At 46.5% G+C, this 23,805-nt stretch overlaps 1 protein-coding gene across 5 annotated transcripts in view; it reads right to left on the reverse strand.

Annotated features, from left to right (window-relative positions):
* Positions 1-23,805, reverse strand: part of LOC137345297 (NACHT, LRR and PYD domains-containing protein 3-like) — a 141,711-nt gene that overhangs the window by 80,076 nt on the left and 37,830 nt on the right. For all 5 annotated transcript variants that reach the window (XM_068008786.1, XM_068008782.1, XM_068008785.1 and 2 more), the window contains exons 5-6: positions 16,051-16,216; positions 13,397-13,534 (exon numbers count right to left, since the gene is read on the reverse strand). In XM_068008786.1, the coding sequence (XP_067864887.1) occupies positions 13,397-13,460 (64 nt within the window). In that variant the 5' untranslated portion in view covers positions 13,461-13,534; positions 16,051-16,216. The remainder of the gene's footprint in view (positions 1-13,396; positions 13,535-16,050; positions 16,217-23,805) is intronic.

A 23,805-nucleotide genomic window follows, 5' to 3' on the forward strand; every position in this document is an offset into this window, starting at 1 on the left:
TTTTCATGATTCCCGAAATGGTCGTAACCTCATTCATGTCCACATTCACTCACACACTCATATACAGGAATAGATAGAAAGAAAAAGGGGTCAGTTGGTCAAAATGAGGTTGGTGTTCGTGGTTTTCAGTAAACCTGTTGGAACTTCTCAAATTCTTTTCAAGTTGCAGGCCTGGATTGCTTGTAGACTTGAGCTTGTTGAGATGTTTGTAGGTTTTCTGCTGGTTACGATTTCAGACTTGAGTTGATGGTCATTTTAAATTCTGTGCTGTGGTGCAGCAGGGTTTGTCGTCCTTGGCTGGGCTGCTTTCGAAAGTGTTAGCAGGATGATTTGTTGAGATCTCTGTCTCTGCAGAGGGTTGCCTTTTGAAGGTAAAAATCTCTCATAATTCAACAATGTCTCTTGATGGTTCAGGATGAGTGTAATTGACACCTCTTAGCTTGTATTGTATATAATGTTTGATCATCGGTGGAAAAGTAATTTTTCATACAAGTTTTCAATTTGAGTTCGTAATTTGCAATTGAGGGAGGGAGGGAAGGACGAAGGAAGCAAAAAGGAATAGGGGTTACATCACTGCACACATGATACCCACACCTCAATTTTACAACTGCTACAGCTAGCATTAACAGACATTTCTTGTTCAAGTTTGTTTTACATCATCCCTTTCTTTGGATGAGGCACAATAATAATTGAATTTCCTTTGGCGTCAAAATGTAGCCCCAGAATTTTTTTTTTAAACCTGGTGCCGTCAGTTCTCTCTCACCTTTAAATCCGAGTTCTGTGTTGTCAAACAGAATTGGATTATCTCTAGCATCTGTCGTACTTTGGGAACTTTAATATCAAACATGTCGTTGTTTCTGATGTTTTGGCTAAAGAGTAATTCAATTTTGACTCCCGAGTCCTTGAAGTGATCAATTTTTTCAGGCGGATGCAGGGACCTCTTTTCTGAGCCAAGATTTGTAATGTGGAAATTTCTATTACTGCATTGTTCTTGGCTGGTGACAAGGGACACTGTCTGTACAGACTTTAACCCCTTAACTGCTGTTTTCACAACACAGATTCAAAAGCTCAGGTTCTGGCATATTGATAATTCTTATCTCTTGGGTGATAAATTGATTTTAAACCTGGTGAAACATAGGGGTTCTCCTCCTGCACTTTGTCCTTAGTGGATTCTAAATCTAAATTGCTGGGTTTGATTAGTTTTGGATTTAGAACCTGATCATTTGATTCGGCAGTGGGCAAATCCACACTGACCTTGCTGTTAATTTTCTTGTGGCTTTCACAAGTGCTGTTTACCATAGGAAATTTTACCTTCCCTTTTCCTTTACCTCAGGGATGGGTTTTCCCTAACCTGCCCCATGTCCTCTGGGACATTACTGCTCGCAGGTGGCTGTCCAGTTTCCACTGCACTCCTCTGTGGTACTTCAGCTAGATGAGGCATCTCCCTCACTTCTGGCTTGCCAGTTCGGGAACTTTCCTTATTCCTGTTTAAATCATTAAAAGGTTTCGGCTAACCATATCTCTGGCACTTTTCCTTCAATCTTTGCTGCTTTTATCGCAGCTCCTTTAAACTCTACGGGCTCCATCTTGGCCTTTTTTAATTCTACTGGCTTTCCATTAGCCTCTTTAATCTTTACTGGCCCCCTCTGGGATTTATAGAGTCATAGAGTCGTACAGCAGAGAAACAGGCCCTTCGGCCCACTGTGTCCATGCCGATCATAATGCCTATCTATACTAAACCCGCCTGCCTGCATTAATTCCATATCCCTCTATGCCTTGCTAATTCAAGTACCTGTCCAGATGCCTCTTAAATGTCGCTACTGTTCCTGCCTCCAACACCTCCTCAGGCAGCTCATTCCAGATACCCACTATTCTTTGTGTGAAAGATTTACCCCTTTGATCCCCTTTAAACCTCCTCCCTCTCACCTTAATTCTATGCCCTCTAGTTTTAGTCACCCCTACCATGGGAAACAGACTCTGGCTATCTACACCATCTTTGCCTCTCATAATTTTATATACCTCTGTCATGTCCCCTCTCAGCCTCATTTGCTCCAGGGAAAACAGACCCAGCCTATCCAATCTCTCTTTATAACTCAAGCCCTCCAAACCAAGCAACATCCTTGTGAATCTTTTCTACACCCTCTCCAGCTTAATCACATCTTTCCTGTAGTGCGGCGACCAGAACTGCACACAGTACTCCAAATGTGGCCAAACCAATGTTATGTACAACTGTAACATGATGTCCCAACTCTTGTACTCAATGCCTCGGCCAATGAAGGCAAGCATGCCATACGCCTTCTTCACCACCTGTCTACCTGTGTTGCCACTTTCAGGGAACTATGTACTTGCACCCCAAGGTCTCTCTGCTCAACAACACTCCCCAGGGCCCTGCCATTCACTGTAGATGTCCTGCCCTGGTTTAACTTCCCAAAATACATCACTTTGCACTTGTCGGCGTTAAATTCCATTTGCCAATCCCTTGCCCACTTTCCCACTTGATCGATATCCTGTTGTAACCTTAGACAACCTTCTTCACTGTCCACTAAAGCACCAATTTTGGTGTCATCTGCAATCTTACTAATTATGCCCCCTACATTCTCATCCAAGTCATTAATATATATGACAAACAACAGAGGGCCCAGCACCGATCTCTGTGGCACACCACTGGTCACTGGCCTCCAATCTGAAAAACAACCCTCCACTACCACCCTCTGCCTCCTAACACCAAGCCGATTTTGTAACCAATTTGCTAGCTCACCCTGGATCCCATGCGTTCGAACCGTCCGGACCAGCCTACCATGCGGGACCTTGTCAAAGGCCTTGCTAAAGTTCATGTCGACAATGTCCACTGCCCTGCCCTCATCAATCCTCTTGGTCACCTCCTCAAAAAACTCACTCAAATTCGTGAGACATGATTTCCCACGCACAAAGCCATGCTGACTATCCCTAATCAGACCTTGCCTTTCCAAATGCAAATAAACCTGTCTCTCAGAATCCCTTCCCAAAACTTTCCCACCACTGATGTAAGGTTCACTGGCCTGTAGTTCCCTGGCTTATCCCTGCTGCCCTTCTTAAATAAAGGCACAACATTCGCTATCCTCCAATCTTGCGGTACCTCACCCGTGGCTAACAATAAAACAAAAATCTCTGCCAGGGCCCCAGCAATCGCCTCGCTTGCTTCCCATAGCATCCGAGGATACAACTAGTCAGGCCCTGGGGATTTATCCACCTTAATCCGTTTCAAAACCTCCAACACCTCCTCCTTTGTAATGTTGATATGCTCCAGGATATCGCTGTTCCCTACCTTGAACTCTCTAGCTTCCATGACCTTCTCCACGGTAAATACGGATGGGAAATACTCACTTAAGACCCTGCCCATTTCCCATGGCTCCACACATAGATTGCCACACTGATCCTTAAGGAGACCTACTCTCTCCCTAGCTACCATTTTACTCTGAATATACTTATAGAATCTTTTAGGATTCTCCTTTCATCTTAACTGCCAGGGAAATCTCATGGCCCCTTTTTGCCCTCCTAATTTCCTTTTTAAGTGTATTCCTACATCCCTTATACTCCTCGAGGGACTCGCTTGATCCCAGCTGCTTTTCCCTGATATATGCCTCCTTCTTTGCCCTGACCAGACCCTCAATATCCCTCGTCAACCAAGATTCCCTGAACTTGCCAGTCCTGCCATTCCATCTAACAGGAATATGCCGGCCCTGAACTCCTCCTATCTCACTTTTAAAAGCTTCCCACTTGCCAGGTGTCCCTTTACCTGTAAACAGCCTCTCCCATTCAACTTTTGAGAGTTCCTGTCTGATGCCATCGAAATTAGCCTTCCCCCAATTTAGGACTTCAACTTGAGGACCAGTCCTTCCTTTTCCATAACTATCTTGAAGCTAATAGAGTTATGGTCACTGGTCCCAAAGTGCTCCCCCATTGACAGATCAACTACCTGACCAGCCTCATTTCCTAAGAGGAGGTCGAGTGGAGCCCCTTCTCTATTCGGGCCATCCACATACTGCTTCAGAAAACTATCCTGGACACATTTAACAAATTCTTCCCCATCTGATCCCTTAGCACTAAGGCAGTCCCAGTCAATATTAGGAAAGTTAAAATCACCTATTACAACCCTATAATTCCTCCACCTATCTGTGATTACCCTCTATATATGCTCCTGCAATTCCCTCTGACTATTGGGGGGCCTATAGTATAATCCCATCAAAGTGATCACCCCTTTCTTATTTCTAAGTTCTACCCACATGGCCTTGCTGGACATTCCCCCCGGGATATCCTCTCTCAGTACTGCCGTGATGTCTTCCCTAATCAATAGTACAACTCCCCCTCCTCTCTTACTTCCACCTCTGCCAGAAGCATCGGTACCCCGGAACATTGAGCTGCCAGTCCTGCCCATCCCTCAACCACGTTTCCGTAATAGCTATAATAGCACAATCCCATGTACTGATCCATGCTCTGAGTTCGTCTGCCTTACCTGTAAGGCTTCTTGCATTAAAGTTAATGCAGTTTAGCCAACCAGACCTTCCACACTCCCTGTCCTGCCCCTGCCCGGCCAGCCGACTGGACTTGCTTGCTTTAACATCTACATTTGCCTCAACTATCTCATCAGAGAGACTACTACTTTGGATCCCACCCCCCTGCCAGACTAGTTGAAACCCTCCCGAGTAGTACTAACAAACTTCCCAGCAAGGATATTGATCCCCTTCCATTTCAGATGCAACCCGCTCCTCTTGTACAGGACACCTCTGCACCAGAAGAGATCCCAGTGGTCCAAGTAGCTGAAGCCCTCCCGCCTACACCAGCTCTTCAGCCATGCATTCATTTGCCTTATCCTCCTATTCCTACCCTCACTAGCACATGGCACAGGCAGTAATCCTGAGATTACAACCCTAGAGGTCCTGCTTTTTAACCTTCTGCCTAACTCCCTATATTCACTTTGCAGGACCTCATCTCTCTTCCTGCCTATGTCATTCGTACCAATATGGACCATGACCTCTGGCTGCTCACCCTCCCCTTTCAGAATGCCCTGTGCCCACTCAGAGACATCCTTGACCCTGGCACCAGGGAAACAACGCACCATCCTAGATTCTCGCTCGCAGCCACAGAAACGCCTATCTGTGCTCCTGACTATAGAGTCCCCTATCACTACCGCTCAACTACACTTTGACCTTCTCTGCTGCACAACAGAACCAGTCGTGGTGCCATTGACCTGGCTGCTGCTGCTGCTTTCCCCTGAGAGGCCATCTTCCCCAACAGTATCCAAAACAGCATACTTGTTATTGAGGGCAATAGCCACAGGGGATTCCTGCACTACCTGCCTGCCCCTCTTGGCAGTCACCCATCTATCTGGCTGAACCTGTGGTGTGACCACCTCCCTGAAACTCCTATCTATGATACTTTCTGACTCCTGTATGCTCCTCAATGAGTCCAACTGCAGCTCCAACCGATCCATGCGATCTGAAAGGAGCTGCAGCTGGACACACTTACTGCAAACACAGTCGTCAGGGACATTTGACTTCTCCCTGACCTCCCACATTTCACAGGAGGAGCATACTACCCCACTGACTGCCATTTCCACCCCTCGTGTTACTTTTGGCTTGAAAGAAAGAAAGACAGAAGTTGGGAATTTAAAAAAAACTAAGCCTTACCTGGTCAATACTCACTCTCCTCACCGAAGCCCGATGTTCACCGAAACCCGACATACACCAAAGCCCGCACTTTGACCTTATCAGCAGCACTGCAACCTCGCAGCCCCTCCCAAAGATGGCCAGGAACCTCCTCAGCCCACAGCAGCTGTGCAGAAATTTGCTTGTTGCCCTCAGTTTCCCCAGTCTCCATGGACTGTTCTAGACCCTCTGGAAACAATACCGTGCTTTCTGCCAAGTCATTGCCTAGCAATAGGTCGACCCCAGGCACTGGTGAGTTCGAATCACTACACTGGTGACCAACTTACTCCACAGTTTAATTTTAAATAAGGGAACCTTTAAGCATTTGCTGGTCGGCCCTTTACCAATACAATGGTATTTGTTCAGCTTTTGTGCAGCATTTTTGCAATCTTTGCTACCAGCAGTGCTTGTAGACAACTGGTATCCCTGAGGATAGTTTTCTCTTTGCCTGGTGCCTGGGATACAAAAAGAGTCATTTTCCCGTTATGCAAAAAGTTCTTGTAGCTATTCTGTTCTTGTGTGATATTGGAACACATGCTCACAACTTGTATCGCTATAGTCACTGGCTTGACTGCAGTGTCCAATCTACCTGAACAGGCCCAGATTTTCCACAGTGGTAACACATTGTGCGTGCACCGACTGGTTTATCATCTTGGTTCCTTCTTTTAAAACTTGAAGATTGATCTGTTTTTCCTTCCCTTCTCTCCTTTTCTCGAGCCCATTTCTGCTTCTTGTACATCCATCTCATTTCTCCCTCACCTGTAAGAGTTCCTAAACAAAAGTTTAATCTGAATTTAAGGTCTGTGTGTTAATTTATAATCGGTCATTTTTGCTGTGTCTCTCACCCTGTTAATTCTTTGTTCTTCAATTTGGATTCTTATATTAGTTGGCACATTACTTTTAAATTCTTCGAGCAAAATCACTTCTCTCAAATTTTCATCTGAGGGTTTTAGCTTGAGAGATCGTATCCAGTGATCGAGAGCCAAATGTTCAATTGTTTCAAATTCAGTCCAGGCAGGTCTCTTTCCTAGCATTTCAAAACTGTTACTGATAGGCTTCTGGACTAACTCATATACATTCAGAATTGCTGTTTTAGTTTGTTCATAATCGAGATAGTTTTCTTCTGATAACAGAGGAAAAGCTTTACGAGCTCTTCCTGCCAATTCGTCTTGCAAGAGGAGAGTCCAATATTCTTTCAGTCATTTTAGCCAATTAGCTATTTTCTCAAATGAGATAAAATAGGACTTGACCTCTTCCTCATTGAATTTTAGCACTAACCGCGAGTGTCTCAAAACATCAATGTTTTGCTCTGAATTGGGGATAAGATTTAAGTGGTTGTGCTGGCAGCCTGTTTAACACAAACTTTCTCACCTCGCTTTCTGCAATTGTATTTATTCCCTTTTCAACTGAAACTCACTTTCATCTTTTTCTTTCTGAAACTGCATCTCCTGTCTTTTCAACTGAATTTTAGCTCGGATTATTTTCTCAGACCTTTTTCTTCTGGTTCAGTGGTAAATTTAAAATAATTAGCTAGACTCTTCAGTATTTTGGGTTTCTTTGTTTTCTGTATAAAAGTGTCTCCCATGTCAGTAGCGACAGCTTTAAAATCTTCAATTCTTAATTTAACTTAACATGGGATATGTCTCCCTGCTCTACAAACTCCTTAGCATTAAAGGTGGCCATGTCTTTTGTTTTTACCAACATAGAGAAGGAAAGAATGAACCTCTATATAGCTCTAGTTAGGCCCCAACTGGAGAGAAAACTGTGTCCAGTTCTGGTCACCACTCTTCAGGAAGAATGCGAGGGTCCTTGAGAGGGTGCAGAGGAGATTTATCAGAATGGTTTCAGGGATGGAACATTTTAGTTGCAAGGTTCGACTGGAAAAGGTGGGTTTGTTCTCCTTGGAACAAAGGAGATTGAGGGGAGATTTACTAGAAGTGTGCAAGATTACAATAGGCTTTGATAAGTTAGACAAGGAAAGGCTGTTCTCATTAAAAAATGGTACAAGGACTGGAGGACACAGAATGAAACTTTTGCGCAAAAGATGAAGGGGGAATATGAGGAAACACTTTTTTATGCAGCTTGTGCTGATGACCTGGAAATCACTGCCCACAAGGCTGGTGGAAGTGGAAATGATCAATGACTTTGAGAGGAAGTTGGATGGTCACCTGAGAAAAATAGACTTGCAGGGCTACAGGGGAATGAGACTGTCAGCACAACTACGTGGAGAGCTGGCATGGACCCGATGGGCCAAATGGTCTCCTTCTGTGCTGTAAAAGATACGAGAAAACCTGTTTGTTTAATTTTCCACAATTTTAGACGTCAATTTACCTCCCGTTTCCAAATCTCTCATCTAGGGCGGCACAGTGGTGCAGTGGTTAGCACCACAGCCTCACAGCTCCAGGGACCCGGGTTCGATTCCGGGTACTGCCTGTGTGGAGTTTGCAAGTTCTCCCTGTGTCTACGTGGGTTTTCTCCAGGTGCTCCGGTTTCCTCCCACAAGCCAAAAGACTTGCAGGTTGATAGGTAAATTGGCCATTATAAATTGTCACTAGTATAGGTAGGTGGTAGGGAAATATAGGGACAGGTGGGGATGTTTGGTAGGAATATGGGATTAGTGCAGGATTAGTATAAATGGGTGGTTGATGTTCGGCACAGACTCGGTGGGTCGAAGGGCCTGTTTCAGTGCTGTATCTCTAATCTAATCTAACCTGCTGGGTCAGATGCCAGCTTCAATCCCCAATTTCTTACTGACAGGTGTAAAGGGATGTGGGTCATTCCCACTGTTTAACGAAACACGTTTGTTGTCAGTTGAAAGGTAAAGTGATGGGTTAGTCCCTTGAGTATCTTTAGGTCAAATAAACAGACAAAAGACAGGTTTTATCGTAGATTTAAAACTGAAGATTAAATATTTATTTATTCACTATTCCCGAAATGATCGCAACCTCATTCACATCCGCATTCACTCACACACTCATACACAAGAATAGATAGACAGACAGACAGGAAAAGGGGGAAGTAGGTCAAAGTGAAATTGGTGTTCGTGGTTTGCAGTAAACCTGTTGGAACTTCTCTGGTGGATGGGCTTTTTCTTTTAAAGTTGCAGGCCTGGGTTGCTTGTAGACTTGATCTTGTCAAGATGTTTGTAGATTTTCTGGTGCTTAAGATTTCAGAATAGAGTTGATGGTCATTTTAAATTCTGTGCTGTGTTGCAGCAGAGTTCGGCCCTCTTGGCTGGACCACTTTCGAAGGTGTCAGCTGGATGATTTTTTGAGATCTCTCTCATTCTCTCCAGAGGGCTGCCTTTTTAAGGTAAAAATCTCTCACATTAGCTTCTGTTAGTAGACACTGATCTTCTTCCCTGTGGTGACCAACAATGGACCAGAATGTGGTTATTTCACACCTTTTTTTCTTCAGAAGAACCCATTCAATTCAAAAATGTCTGTTGATGGGTTCAGTATGAGTGTAATTGACACCTCTTAGCTTGTAATGTATCCTTTTGTCCTTGCCAGACAGGAAGACAGTTTGACTGTTTGACCTTCAGTGGCCATTTTTTTTCCAGCACGTTATCCACTTTTTTTAAAAGCCAATTTTTTATACCTCTTCAATTTGAGTTCTGTATTTTCAATCGCTGCACTCCAACTGAGTGTGACATAATGCACACATCTCTAAAGGTAGACAAACAATGTTGTGAAGAGATAGCTGGTGAAAAATGGAGTGTATTCATGGTCAGCTGACATCAAGTCAAAGGAGGGGGACATTAGAACAATCAGGAAGTTTTCTCAAAGAGCTGGGCTTTAAGGAACATCTTAGAAAGTGAGGTGGAGAGGCTGAGTGGGTCAGGCAGGGAATTCCAGAACTTAGGACCTGGACAGCTAAAGGACCGCTGCCAATGGCGGGGCAAAAGAATTGGGGTCTGCACAAGAGACCCGAGTTAGAGGAATGTTCTCGGAGGGTTGTAGGATTGGAGGAGGTTACAGAGATGTGTTAAGGAAGGCCATGGAAAGATTTGACACATGGATGAAAATTTTAATATCAGGTTGTTGATTTAAAAATTATGGGATAAAGAGGGCAGTAGCAGCATGGATAGAGGATCGCACCCCACCACCCCCCACCGCCACCCCCCCCCACCCCCCGCAAGTCTTAATCAGGGGAAACGATCACTGACCAACACAAGCAAATGGACCGCTGGGTGGAACACTACCTAGAACTGTACTCCAGGGAAAATGTTGTCATTGATTCTGCCCTCAATGCAGCACAGTCTCTGCCAGTCATGGACGAGCTGGACAAACAGCCAACAAAATCGGAACTCAGTGATGCCATTGATTCTCAATCCAGTGGAAACGCCCCTGGGAAAGACGGCATTACCCCTGAAATAATCAAGAGTGCCAAGTCTGCTATACTCTCAGCACTACATGAACTGCTTTGCCTGTGCTGGGATGAGGGAGCAGTACCACAGGACATGCGCGACGCCAATATCATCACCCTCTATAAGAACAAGGGTGACCGCGGTGACTGCAACAACTACTGTGGAATCTCCCTGCTCAGCACAGTGGGGAAAGTCTTCGCTCGAGTCATTTTAAAAAGGCTCCAGAAGCTGGCTGAGTGTGTCTACCCTGAGGCACAGTGTGGCTTTCGAGCAGAGAGATCCACCATTGACATGCTCTTCTCCCTTCGCCAGTTCAGGAGAAATGCCGCGAACAACAGATGCCCCTCTACATTGCTTTCATTGATCTCACCAAAGCCTTTGACCTCGTCAGCAGACATGGTCTCTTCAGACTACTAGCAAAGATCGGATGTCCACCAAAGCTACTAAGTAACATCACCTCATTCCATGACAATATGAAAGGCACAATTCAGCATAGCGGCACCTCACCAGCCCCCTTTCCTATCCTGAGTGGCGTGAAACAGGGCTGTGTTCTCGCACCTACACTGTTTGGGATCTTCTTCTCCCTGCTGCTCTCACATGCGTTCAAGTCTTCAGAAGAAGGAATTTTCCTCCACACAAGATCAGGTGGCAGATTGTTCAACCTTGCCTGTCTTAGAGCAAGACCAAAGTACGGAAGATCCTCATCAGGGAACTCCTCTTTGCTGACGATGCTGCGTTAACAACTCACACTGAACAGTGTCTGCAGAGACTCATCGACAGGATTGCTGCTCCCTGCAATGAATTTGGCCTAACCATCAGCTTCAAGAAAACGAACATCATGGGACAGGACGTCAGAAATGCTCCATCCATCAACATCAGCGACCACGCTCTGGAAGTGGTTCAAGAGTTCACCTACCTAGGCTCAACTACCACCAGTAACCTGTCTCTCAATGCAGAAATCAACAAGCGCATGGGAAAGGCATCCGCTGCTATGTCCAGACTGGCCAAGAGAGTGTGGGAAAATGGCGCACTGACACAGAACACAAAAGTCCGAGTGTATCAAGCCTGTATCCTCAGTACCTTGCTCTTTGGCAACAAGGTCTGCACAATGTATGTCAGCCAAGAGCGACATCTCAATTCATTCCAACTTTGCTGCCTCCAGAGAATCCTTGGCATCAGGTGGCAGGACTGGATCTCCAACGCAGAAGTCCTTGAGGCGGCCAACATCCCCAGAATATACACCCTACTGAGCCAGCAGCGCTTGAGATGGCTTGGCCAAGTGAGCCGCTTGGAAGATGGCAGGATCCCCAAGGCCACACTGTTCAGCGAGTTTGTCACTGGTATCAGACCCACCGGCCGTCCATGTCTCCGCTTTAAAGACGTCTGCAAACGTGACATGAAGTCCTGTGACACTGATCACAAGTCGTGGGAGTCAGTTGCCAGTGATCGCCAGAGCTGGCGGGCAGCCATAAAGGCGGGGCTGAAGAGTGTCGAGTCGAAGAGACTTAGCAGTTGGCAGGAAAAAAGACAGAAACGCAAGGGGAGAGCCAACTGTGTAACAGCTCTGACAACAAATTTTCTCTGCAGCACCTGTGGAAGAGTCTGTCACTCTAGTATTGGCCTTTATAGCCACTCCAGGTGCTGCTCCACAAACCACTGACCACCTCCAGGCACTTACCCATTGTCTCTCGAGACAAGGAGGCCAAAGAGAAGAGAACTCTGTGATGCTCAGTTTAGGTGCTGCCAGGGCCACTCAGTTCCTGACCTCGTTTCAGCCTTGGTTCAAACATGGACAAAAGAGCTGAACTCAAGAGGTGAGGTTTGAGTGACTGTCCTCGACATCAATGCAGCATTTGACCGAGTATGGCATCATGGTCCCCCAGCAAAACTGGAGTCAATCGGAATCAGGGGGAAAACTCTCTGCTGGCTGGAGTCATACCTAATGCAAAGGAAGATGGTTATGGTTGTTGGAGGTCAACTATTGAGCTCCAGGACATCACTGCAGCAGTTCCTCAGGGTAGTGTCCTAGGCCCAACCATCTTCAGCTGCTTCATCAATGACCATCCTTCAAATCATAAGGTCAGAAGTAGGTACGATCACTGCACAATGTGCAGCACCATTCATCACTCCTCAGATACTGGAGCAGTCTGTGTAGAAATGCATCAAAACCTGGACAACATCCAGGCTTGGGCTGGTAAGTGGCAAGTAACATTCGCACCACACAAGAGCCAGGCAATGACTATCTCAAACAAGAGAGAATCTAACCATCTCCTCTTGACATTCAATGGCATTACGATCACTGAATCCCCCACGATCAACATCCTGGGGGTTACCATTGACCAGAAACTGAACTGAAGCAGCCACAGAAAGATTGCACCTACAAGAGCAGGTCAGAGGCAGAAAATCCTTTGGCGAATGACACACCTCCCAACTCCCCAAAGCCTGTCCACCATCGACAAGGCACAAGTCAGGAGTGTGATGGAATACTCTCCACTTGCCTGGAAGGATGCAGCTCCAACAACACCCAAGAAGCTCAACCCCATCCAGGACAAAGCAGCCCGCTTGATTGGCACCCCATTCACAAACATGCAGTCCCTCCACCACCGACGCACAGTGGCAGCAGTATGTACCATCTACAAGGTGCACTGCAGCAATGCACCAATGCTCCTTAAACAGCACCTTCCAAACCCGCGACCTCTGCCATCTAGAAGGAGAAGGGCAGCAGATGTCTGGGAACACAACCACCTGCAGGTTTCCTCCAAGCCACAAAGCATCCTGACTTGGAACTATATCACCGTTACTTCACTGTCGCTGGTTCAAAATCCTGGAACACCCTTCCTTACAGCACTGTGGGTGTACTGACTCCACATGGACTGCAGCGGTTCAAGAAGGCAGCTCACCACCACCTTCTCAAGGGCAATTTGGGATGGGCAATAAATGCTGGCCTGGCCAGCGACGCGCACATCCCATGAATGAACAAAAAAAAAAATCCTCCTGACTATAGAACCTCCCACCACTACACTCTCCTATTCCTGTGCTCCACCTGCCTCTCACCCCCACTCACTCGTGGTGACGTCCTGCTCCCTGGTGTCACGCTGTTGCACAGGAAGATCCTTCTCCAAGTCACTGTCTCTATCCACCTTTCAGTCCCCAATACCATGTATCTACTGGACAATTCCAGTACTCAGGGGCTCCCTCCACCTGTGACTGCAATATCCCTCTAGATGGTCACTCACCTCCCTCTTTCTACTCAGCCCATTCTGTTCCCTCTTGCTGTGTGAGCTGCAGGTTCTTGCACGAGATCAGGTCAGAGATGATATTTTAAAGTATTTTGTGAACCCACCTGGATCCATTCTCATTCTTCTTGAAGATGTTGGATCTTCTCCCCTATTTGGACCTTCAGCCATGGTGGTGACAGGTGTTCCCAGACTCTGATTCTCTCTAATGAAGGTAATATTAACAGGAGGGTCGGATAGAAATACTAAAAAAAAGAGAATTTTGGTTAAACATGATATCAGTCCCTCCTCCCCATCAATACAACAGCTGTTATCTCTGGGATCGAGCATCAGGTGTGACCCAGACAGCTGCCCAGTCAGTCTCGCTGAGCTCCATCACCCTGTTCCAGATGGACACCCATCACTGAGACTCTGCACTAGAAGTGGGGGAGACAGTGGTGTAATGATAATGTCACTGAACTAGTAATACAGCAGCTGGTGGAATTTAATTCAATAAATTAATAAAAATCTGGAATCGAAAGCTTGTCTCAGTAATGGTGCCATGAAATTATCAGTTGTTGTAAAAATCCATCTGGTTCACAAATGTCCTTTAGGGAAGGAAATCTGCCATCTTTACCTGGTCTGGTTTACATGTGACTCCAGACCCACTGCAATGTGGTTAACTCTAAAGTGCCCTCTGAAATGGTCCAGCGAGCCACTCAGTTGTCAGAGGCAATTCGGGATGGGCAACAAATGCTGGCTTTGCTTGTGATGCCCACATCCCATCAAAGAATTTTAAAAAGTGCCCATTCGTTAGAGTGCCGTGCAGGTCAAAAACTGACTTATTTCTGAGGCAGTGAATGTTCTGCAGGGAAATGTGGAGCAGGTGACCATTACTGTATTAAATGATCCACCAATCTGCTTTACACAGTCTGGCAGTATTACAACATTTTTATTCATGGGTCTGTGTTTAATATTTTGGATGTATTAAGTATTGATAATAAATTCTGCTACTTTATGAATATATCTATCCACATACACAATATATATCTGCGTGCAATCATGGAAAATTAGAATGATTACAGCACAGGAGGAGACCATTTGGCCCATTGTGTCCGTGCCAGCTTTCTGAAAGAGCAATTCACCTCATCCCCTGCCTTTTCCACGTAGTCAGCAATATTTTTCTCTTCAGATAATTGTTTATTTTAAAAGCCATGACTGAATCTGCCTCCACCTCACTCTCAGGAAGTACATTCCAGATCCTAACACTACATAGTAAAGTTTTTCCTCATGTCACCGCTGCTTCTTTTGCCTATCAGTTTAAATCAGTTCCTTCTGGTTCTTGATCCTTCCGTTAACAGGAACAGTTTCTCTCCAGTTACTCTGTCCAGACGCCTCATGATTTTGAACACCTCTATCAAATCTCCTCTTAATCTTCTCTTCTCCAAGCAGAACATAACCAGCTTCTCCAATCTATCCACGTAACTGACGTTCATCATCCCTGGAACCATTCTCATGAAGCTTCTCTGCACCCTCTCTAATGCCTTCACATATTTCCTGAAGTGTGGTTCCCAGAACTGGATACAATTCTCCAGTTGAGGCCAAACCAGTGTTTTATACTGGATTACCATAACTTGCTTGCTTTTGTACTCAATGTCTCTACTTATAAAGTCCAGGTACCTGTAAGTTTTTAACAGCTTTCTCAACCTGCCCTCCCACCTTCAATCATTTGTATACATACACCCCCAGGCACCTCTGCTCCTGCACCCTATTTAGAAATGTACCCTTTATTTTATATTGCCTCTCCTCGTCCTTCCTACCAAAATGTATCACTTCACACTTCTCTGCATTAAATTTCATCTTCCACTTGTCCACACATTCCACCATCCTGTCTCTGTCCTTGTGAAGTTTATCACGATCTTCCTCACAGTTCACAATACTTCCAAGTTTTGTGTCATGTGCAAATTTTGAAATAGTGCCCTGTACTCCCAAGTCAAGGTCATTGATAGATATCAGGAAAAATAGGGATCCGAACACAGGTCCCTCGGGAATCCCACTGTCTACCTTCCTCCAGTCTGAGAAACCAACACTCAGCCTATTTCATAGCCATGCTACTCTCCCTCGTTTTCCATGGGCTCTAACTCTGCCGACAAGCCTGTTGTGTGGCTCTTTATCAAATGCCTTTTGGAGGTCCAGGTACTTCACATGACCCACATTATTCTCATCAACGCACTGTTAACTCATCAAAAAACTCCAGCAATAAGTTAAGCACAATGTGCCCTTAATAAATCTGTGCTGGCTTTCCGTATTAATCTACATTTGTCTAAAGACAGGTCCTTCCTGTCTACTCTATCTTGGCCCCTTATAATTTTATACACCTCAATTCAGTCAGCCCTCAGCCTCCTCGGTTCTAAGAAAAACAACTTTTAGCCGAACCAATCTTTTCTCACAGCTGCAACTTTACAAGATTATGACAGATTTGAATAAGGTCGACAAAGAAAAGCTGTTCCCATTAGTTGATGGTATGAGGACGAGGGGCCACAGATTTAAGATTTTGGGGAAGAGATGTGGAGGGGGGGAGGGGGAATGTGAGGAAGAATTTTCTTCACAGCAAGTGTCAATGACCTGCAACTCGCTGCCTAGAAGGACAGTGGAAGTGGAGATGATCAATGATTTAGAAGCTCTCCGAGTCTCATTCTCACCATTTCCTGCCTGACCCTGTAACCTTTGTGTACTGTCTACAGGACCAGTGTTTCTCAGAGTAAATGGGACTTTCTCTTACCTTTCTCCCCAGTTGATCTATGACAGCTCTTTGAATGGGAAGGGTTCTCTCTGGTTGGTGCTCTCACAATCCTGTGCTGGTTCACCTGCTGTTGTTCCTCAGTCTACAATCCCTGGTTACTGTGAGCTGTGGACCTTTCTCATCACTCCATCATTCACCAGGAGATCTAATTATAGCAGGGAAGAAAATGAGAAGGATGCAGGCAGTGTGAGGTAATGTAATGTTAAATTTTCTCCGAACCCATCAGAGTGAAATTCAAGGGATGAATATTTCGGTTTGATTTTTTTCCTTTCCACAGATCCCCGGTAAGTCCGCCTAGGCTACAGGAAAACAACCAGTGTTAACGGCAGAAATGTGACCTTTTTCTTGGCACCGTGGACAAACTGACACAACATCAGAAACATCTCTGGATTGCTGAGGTAACAGAGGGACCAATAGCTGCCGGGATCTTCCACATGTTCAGGATCAGGGCCACGTGTATCTGGTGAATTTAGTCCCTTTCTCAGATCACCAGCTCACCCACCTGGAATTCCTGCAAAACTTCACAATTTAACATGGAAATGTGGCATTTTCCCTCTGTGTTTGAGGCAAACGCCTGATCTCACTCGGTCCACCCACCCTGGGTTACACACTGTCTGATCTCACTGGGTCCATCCTCCCCGGGTTACACACTGTCTGATCTCACTGGGTCCATCCTCCCCGGGTTACACACTGTCTGATCTCACTGGGTCCATCCTCCCCGGGTTACACACTGTCTGATCTCACTGGGTCCATCCTCCCCGGGTTACACACTGTCTGATCTCACTGGGTCCATCCTCCCCGGGTTACACACTGTCTGATCTCACTGGGTCCATCCTCCCCCGGATTACACACTGTCTGATCTCACTGGGTCCATCCTCCCCGGGTTACACACTGTCTGATCTCACTGGGTCCATCCTCCCCGGGTTACACACTGTCTGATCTCACTGGGTCCATCCTCCCCGGGTTACACACTGTCTGATCTCACTGGGTCCATCCTCCCCGGGTTACACACTGTCTGATCTCACTGGGTCCACCCACCCTGGGTTACACACTGTCTGATCTCACTGGGTCCATCCTCCCCGGACTACACACTGTCTGATCTCACTGGGTCCATCCTCCCCGGGTTACACACTGTCTGATCTCACAGGGTCCATCCTCCCCGGGTTACACACTGTCTGATCTCACTGGGTTCATCCTCCCCGGGTTACACACTGTCTGATCACACTGGGTCCATCCTCCCCGGGTTACACACTGTCTGATCTCACTGGGTCCATCCTCCCCGGGTTACACACTGTCTGATCTCACTGGGTCCATCCTCCCCGGGTTACACACTGTCTGATCACATTGGGTCCATCCTCCCCAGGTTACACACTTTCCGATCCCACTGGGTCCATCCTGCCCGTGTTATTCACTGTCTGATCACACTGGGTCCATCCTTCCCTGGTTACACACTGTCTGATCTCACTGGGTCCATCCTCCCCGGGTTACACACTGTCTGATCTCACTGGGTTCATCCTCCCCGGGTTACACACTGTCTGATCACACTGGGTCCATCCTCCCCGGGTTACACACTGTCTGATCTCACTGGGTCCATCCTCCCCGGGTTACACACTGTCTGATCTCACTGGGTCCATCCTCCCCGGGTTACACACTGTCTGATCACATTGGGTCCATCCTCCCCAGGTTACACACTTTCCGATCCCACTGGGTCCATCCTGCCCGTGTTATTCACTGTCTGATCACACTGGGTCCATCCTTCCCTGGTTACACACTGTCTGATCTCACTGGGTCCATCCTTCCCTGGTTACACACTGTCTGATCTCACTGGGTCCATCCTCTCTGGGTTATTCACTGTCTGATCTCACTGGGTTCATCCTCCCCGGGTTACACACTGTCTGATCACACTCGATCCATCCTCCCCAGGTTACACACTGTCTGATCACACTGGGTCCATCCTCCCCGGGTTACACACCGTCTGATCACACTGGGTCCATCCTCCCCGGGTTACACACCGTCTGATCACACTGGGTCCATCCTCCCCGGGTTACACACTGTCTGATCTCACTGGGTCCATCCTCCCCGGGTTACACACTGTCTGATCTCACTGGGTCCATCCTCCCCGGGTTCCACACTGTCTGATCTCACTGGGTCCATCCTCCCCGGGTTACACACTGTCTGATCTCACTGGGTCCATCCTCCCCGGGTTACACACTGTCTGATCACACTGGGTCCATCCTCCCCGGGTTACACACCGTCTGATCACACTGGGTCCATTGTTGGCTCTGCTGAAAACCAGACTTCTGTAATTTCCGTATTGGAAAAGGAGATTTAGCTGTTTATGTTTACTTCCAGTTAAATTTTACAGATTTTCTGAAAGCAGACAGGCTCTAAGAAAGGAAACCAGCAGTTACCACCTCAGAGCAGGTTGTAAGGAAGATAACCAGTGGTGGCGGCCTCATTGGAGGGAGTGAGAGAGCTAGAAGCTGCTCTCAGATACCTGATGGAGTGAAAGGCTGTGGAGCCCTGAACCTGTTTTGAAAGTTGAAGTTTGCAGAGCAGTAAAAGCCCGAAAGGATCACCAGGAATCACCTATTCACAGAAGTCCAGTTCAGAAGAGTGATTGAAGCGGAAATTGATATTGAAGAGGTCTGAGTGATCCAACCCTTTGCAGCTGGGAGGAGTTTGAGACATTTAACAACAAATATTTTGCCATCAAAGAGGAATGTGTAATGTCTAAGTGGGGGAGCGTTCTCAAAGGGTGTCTTGTTGGGCTGGAGGAGGAAGGAGATCATGAATGGAGTTAACCAGAAGGATGAAAACTTGTTGTATAACGATTAATACAAAAGCAAAATAGTGCAGATGCTGGAAATCTGAAATAAAATCAGAAAGTGCTGGAAATGCTCAGCAGGTCAGGCAGCATTTCTGAAGAGAAAATCAGAGTTAATGTTTCAGCTCTGTGACACCTTTGTTTTTCTCTCCACAGATGCTGCCTGACCTGCTGAGTATTTCCAGTATTTTCCATTTTTGTATATAAAGATTATTGATGGGACCTCCTACCTGTTAGTAATTTAGGCAGTTAATTATTTTAAGCTTGATCATCAGGATCCTCCTATCTGTGTGAAAGACGGTTTTCAGCCCTGAACCACTTGGCATCTAAAACATTCCCGAAGTTTGTTTCTCTCTGGAGTCTGTTTCTATTCAGTCAGTTTGACAAATGATCTCATTAACATGAACTTATTTCAGTAAAAACACAAGTCCCTGCTCCATTCTCAGCTCATTCACATCCATTCCTAACTGTCTGAAACTGACAAACTGACATTGCTGTGTTAAACAATAATTCATTGTAATAATGATTCGGGAATAAGTTCTCTCTCGGAAGTTACTCCTATTCTGTGACTGGATTGTGTTCATTCCGGCCTCAAGTAACTATAGGCTGATTTTCCAGGTGCTTGGCAGAGAGGGATAATTTGCCAGTGCAAATGTGTTAATAGTTTACTGAGCTGAACTTTGTGTTTGGTCTGAACTTCTGATCCCGCCTTTGATCAGTTAAATTAAAATGTACCGGGTAAGGAACAGTTCAGTGAGTCAAAAAGATCAAAGAAAATACCAAGTTGGAAGGACAAGGTTCCCAATGCTGTCTGTCTGAACTGTGAATGACAACAGTCGGAAGGAGGTGCCTCTGGACCAGAATGGGGTAAATCCTCAGTTATTTTTTCCTGCTTTCTGATTCACAATCGCTCTTCAAATGTGCCTGTGGGTAGACTGCTGGAACCCAGGAGGGTTTAACCCTGATATCCCTGGTTTAAAATGAGAATGAGAACGGGCAGAGACTGCTTGAGTTGTGTACCTATCATAACCTCTGCATCACCAACTCGTTCTTTCACACTAAACCCTGTCACCAGGTTTCATGGAGGCACCCAAGATCACGTCGTTGGCACCAGCTAGACCTCATTGTCACAAGGCGAGCCGCCTTAAACAGTGTTCAAATCACACGCAGCTTCCACAGTGCGGACTGCGACACCGACCACTCCCTGGTGTGCAGCAAGGTTAGACTCAGACCAAAGAAGTTGCATCATTCCAAGCAGAAGGGCCACCCGCGCATCAACACGAGCAGAATTTCTCACCCACAGCTGTTACAAAAATTTCTAAATTCACTTGTAACAGCCCTTCAAAACACTCCCACAGGGGATGCTGAGACCAAGTGGGCCCACATCAGAGACGCCATCTATGAGTCAGCTTTGACCACCTACGGCAAAAGTGCGAAGAGAAATGCAGACTGGTTTCAATCTCATAATGAAGAGCTGGAACCTGTCATAGCCGCTAAGCGCATTGCACTTTTGAACTACAAGAAAGCCCCCAGCGATTTAACATCCGCAGCACTTAAAGCAGCCAGAAGTACTGCACAAAGAACAGCTAGGCGTTGCGCAAACGACTACTGGCAACACCTATGCAGCCATATTCAGCTGGCCTCAGACACCGGAAACATCAGAGGAATGTATGATGGCATGAAGAGAGCTCTTGGGCCAACCATCAAGAAGATCACCCCCCTCAAATCTAAATCGGGGGACATAATCACTGACCAACGCAAACAGATGGACCGCTGGGTTGAGCACTACCTAGAACTGTACTCCAGGGAGAATGCTGTCACTGAGACTGCCCTCAATGCAGCCCAGCCTCTACCAGTCATGGATGAGCTGGACATACAGCCAACCAAATCGGAACTCAGTGATGCCATTGATTCCCTAGCCAGCGGAAAAGCCCCTGGGAAGGACAGCATTACCCCTGAAATAATCAAGAGTGCCAAGCCTGCTATACTCTCAGCACTACATGAACTGCTATGCCTGTGCTGGGACGAGGGAGCAGTACCCCAGGACATGCGCGATGCCAACATCATCACCCTCTATAAAAACAAAGGTGACCGCGGTGACTGCAACAACTACCGTGGAATCTCCCTGCTCAGCATAGTGGGGAAAGTCTTTGCTCGAGTCGCTCTGAACAGGCTCCAGAAGCTGGCCGAGCGCGTCTACCCTGAGGCACAGTGTGGCTTTCGTGCAGAGAGATCGACTATTGACATGCTGTTCTCCCTTCGTCAGATACAGGAGAAATGCCGTGAACAACAGATGCCCCTCTACATTGCTTTCATTGATCTCACCAAAGCCTTTGACCTCGTCAGCAGACGTGGTCTCTTCAGACTACTAGAAAAGATCGGATGTCCACCAAAGCTACTAAGTATCATCACCTCATTCCATGACAATATGAAAGGCACAATTCAACATGGTGGCTCCTCATCAGAGCCCTTTCCTATCCTGAGTGGTGTGAAACAGGGCTGTGTTCTCGCACCCACACTTTTTGGGATTTTCTTCTCCCTGCTGCTTTCACATGCGTTCAAATCCTCTGAAGAAGGAATTTTCCTCCACACAAGATCAGGGGGCAGGTTGTTCAACCTTGCCCGTCTAAGAGCGAAGTCCAAAGTACGGAAAGTCCTCATCAGAGAACTCCTCTTTGCTGACGATGCTGCTTTAACATCTCACACTGAAGAATGCCTGCAGAGTCTCATCGACAGGTTTGCGTCTGCCTGCAATGAATTTGGCCTAACCATCAGCCTCAAGAAAACGAACATCATGGGGCAGGATGTCAGAAATGCTCCATCCATCAATATTGGCGACCACGCTCTGGAAGTGGTTCAAGAGTTCACCTACCTAGGCTCAACTATCACCAGTAACCTGTCTCTAGATGCAGAAATCAACAAGCGCATGGGTAAGGCTTCCACTGCTATGTTCAGACTGGCCAAGAGAGTGTGGGAAAATGGCGCACTGACACGGAACACAAAAGTCTGAGTGTATCAGGCCTGTGTCCTCAGTACCTTGCTCTACGGCAGCGAGGCCTGGACAACGTATGCCAGCCAAGAGCGACGTCTCAATTCATTCCATCTTCGCTGCCTCCGCAGAATACTTGGCATCAGGTGGCAGGACTATATCTCCAACACAGAAGTCCTTGAAGCGGCCAACATCCCCAGCTTATACACACTACTGAGTCAGCGGCGCTTGAGATGGCTTGGCCATGTGAGCCGCATGGAAGATGGCAGGATCCCCAAAGACACATTGTACAGCGAGCTCGCCACTGGTATCAGACCCACCGGCCGTCCATGTCTCCGTTATAAAGACGTCTGCAAACGCGACATGAAATCGTGTGACATTGATCACAAGTCGTGGGAGTCAGTTGCCAGCATTCGCCAGAGCTGGCGGGCAGCCATAAAGACAGGGCTAAATTGTGGCAAGTCGAAGAGACTTAGTAGTTGGCAGGAAAAAAGACAGAGGCGCAAGGGGAGAGCCAACTGTGCAACAGCCCCAACAAACAAATTTCTCTGCAGCACCTGTGGAAGAGCCTGTCACTCCAGAATTGGCCTTTATAGCCACTCCAGGCGCTGCTTCACAAACCACTGACCACCTCCAGGCGCGTATCCATTGTCTCTCGAGATAAGGAGGCCCAAAAGAAGAAAATGTACTGCTTCAGTCACAGTGTGAGCCCACAGCTGCAGAGTAACTGCACCCCCGGCAGCCGGGCAACACAACAGGTTTTAGAGAGGAAGAAACAAGAGAGAAATGAAAGAGTAAAGACACAAATGAGGCTTTGCTGCTACATGACCCTCACCTTGATGAAGCAGGGAGTTTATATCTCTTTATTTACATGTGGATGTTGCAAGCTCTATCCTAGTTATACTGAAATAACCAATCAGGCAGAAATTCCTTGTTTGATTTCAACAAATTACAAGTTGGGAATTTGATCTGATCCTTATTCTGTGAGACTCAGAGCTCCAGCCTCTGTGTGAAAGATGCTTCCTGCCCTCAGGATGGATTTCGACTCAACTATTCCTCATTTGCTTCAGAACAGGGAAATGCCTTTCGAGTGAAACCGAATCCAACCAGTTTGACAACTTGTGGCCAATTCAGCTGTGAACAACTTCAGTTATAATTTATTTTATCTCTTCTTCCAGGGAAATGCAATGCAACAGACAAATGGTGAGAAATGAATTGTTACATTTCCATCTGGGAGCTTGTTTGCTAAAATTCCTGTTGAATTCCTGAGGTTTGTGGTTTAAGCCAGGGTCAGTGTCTTGTCTGTGAGCTGAGGGAAAGGCTGTTTCTGTACACGAGCACATTAACCATTTAACTGCTGAATTAAACAATCCCTGAACATAAGAACAGAAGAAATAGGAGCAGGAGTAGGAGTAGGTCATTTGACCCCTGGAGCCTGTCTCGCCAATCAGTAAGATCAGAGCTGATCTGATTGTGACATTAACTTCACTTTCCTGCTGGTCATCCATAACTCTCGACTCACTTGTAGATCAAAGATCAGTCGAACTCAGCCATGAATATATTCAATGACCCAGCTTCCACTACTCTCTGGAACAGAGAATTCTGAAGATGAACAACCCACTGAGAGAAGAAATTGCTCCTCATCTCCGTCTTAAATGGGAAACCCCTTAATTTTAAACTGTGCCCCCTGGTTCTAGATTCCCTCACGATGGGAAACATCTGAAATCTAAAATACACACAAAATTCACTCATGCCTGCGTGCTTTGAGACAGAAACTGATCTCACTTCACAATCCATTGCTCGGCCTTATGCTGGATAATTGTTCCCCGTGGTCAGACTCTGCCAATCTCATTCTCACCATTTCCTGCCTCACCCTGTAACCTTTGTGTACTGTCTACAGGACCAGTGTTTCTCACAG

This window comes from Heterodontus francisci, chromosome 28, assembly GCF_036365525.1.
Source record: "Heterodontus francisci isolate sHetFra1 chromosome 28, sHetFra1.hap1, whole genome shotgun sequence".
Lineage (NCBI taxonomy): Eukaryota > Metazoa > Chordata > Chondrichthyes > Heterodontiformes > Heterodontidae > Heterodontus > Heterodontus francisci.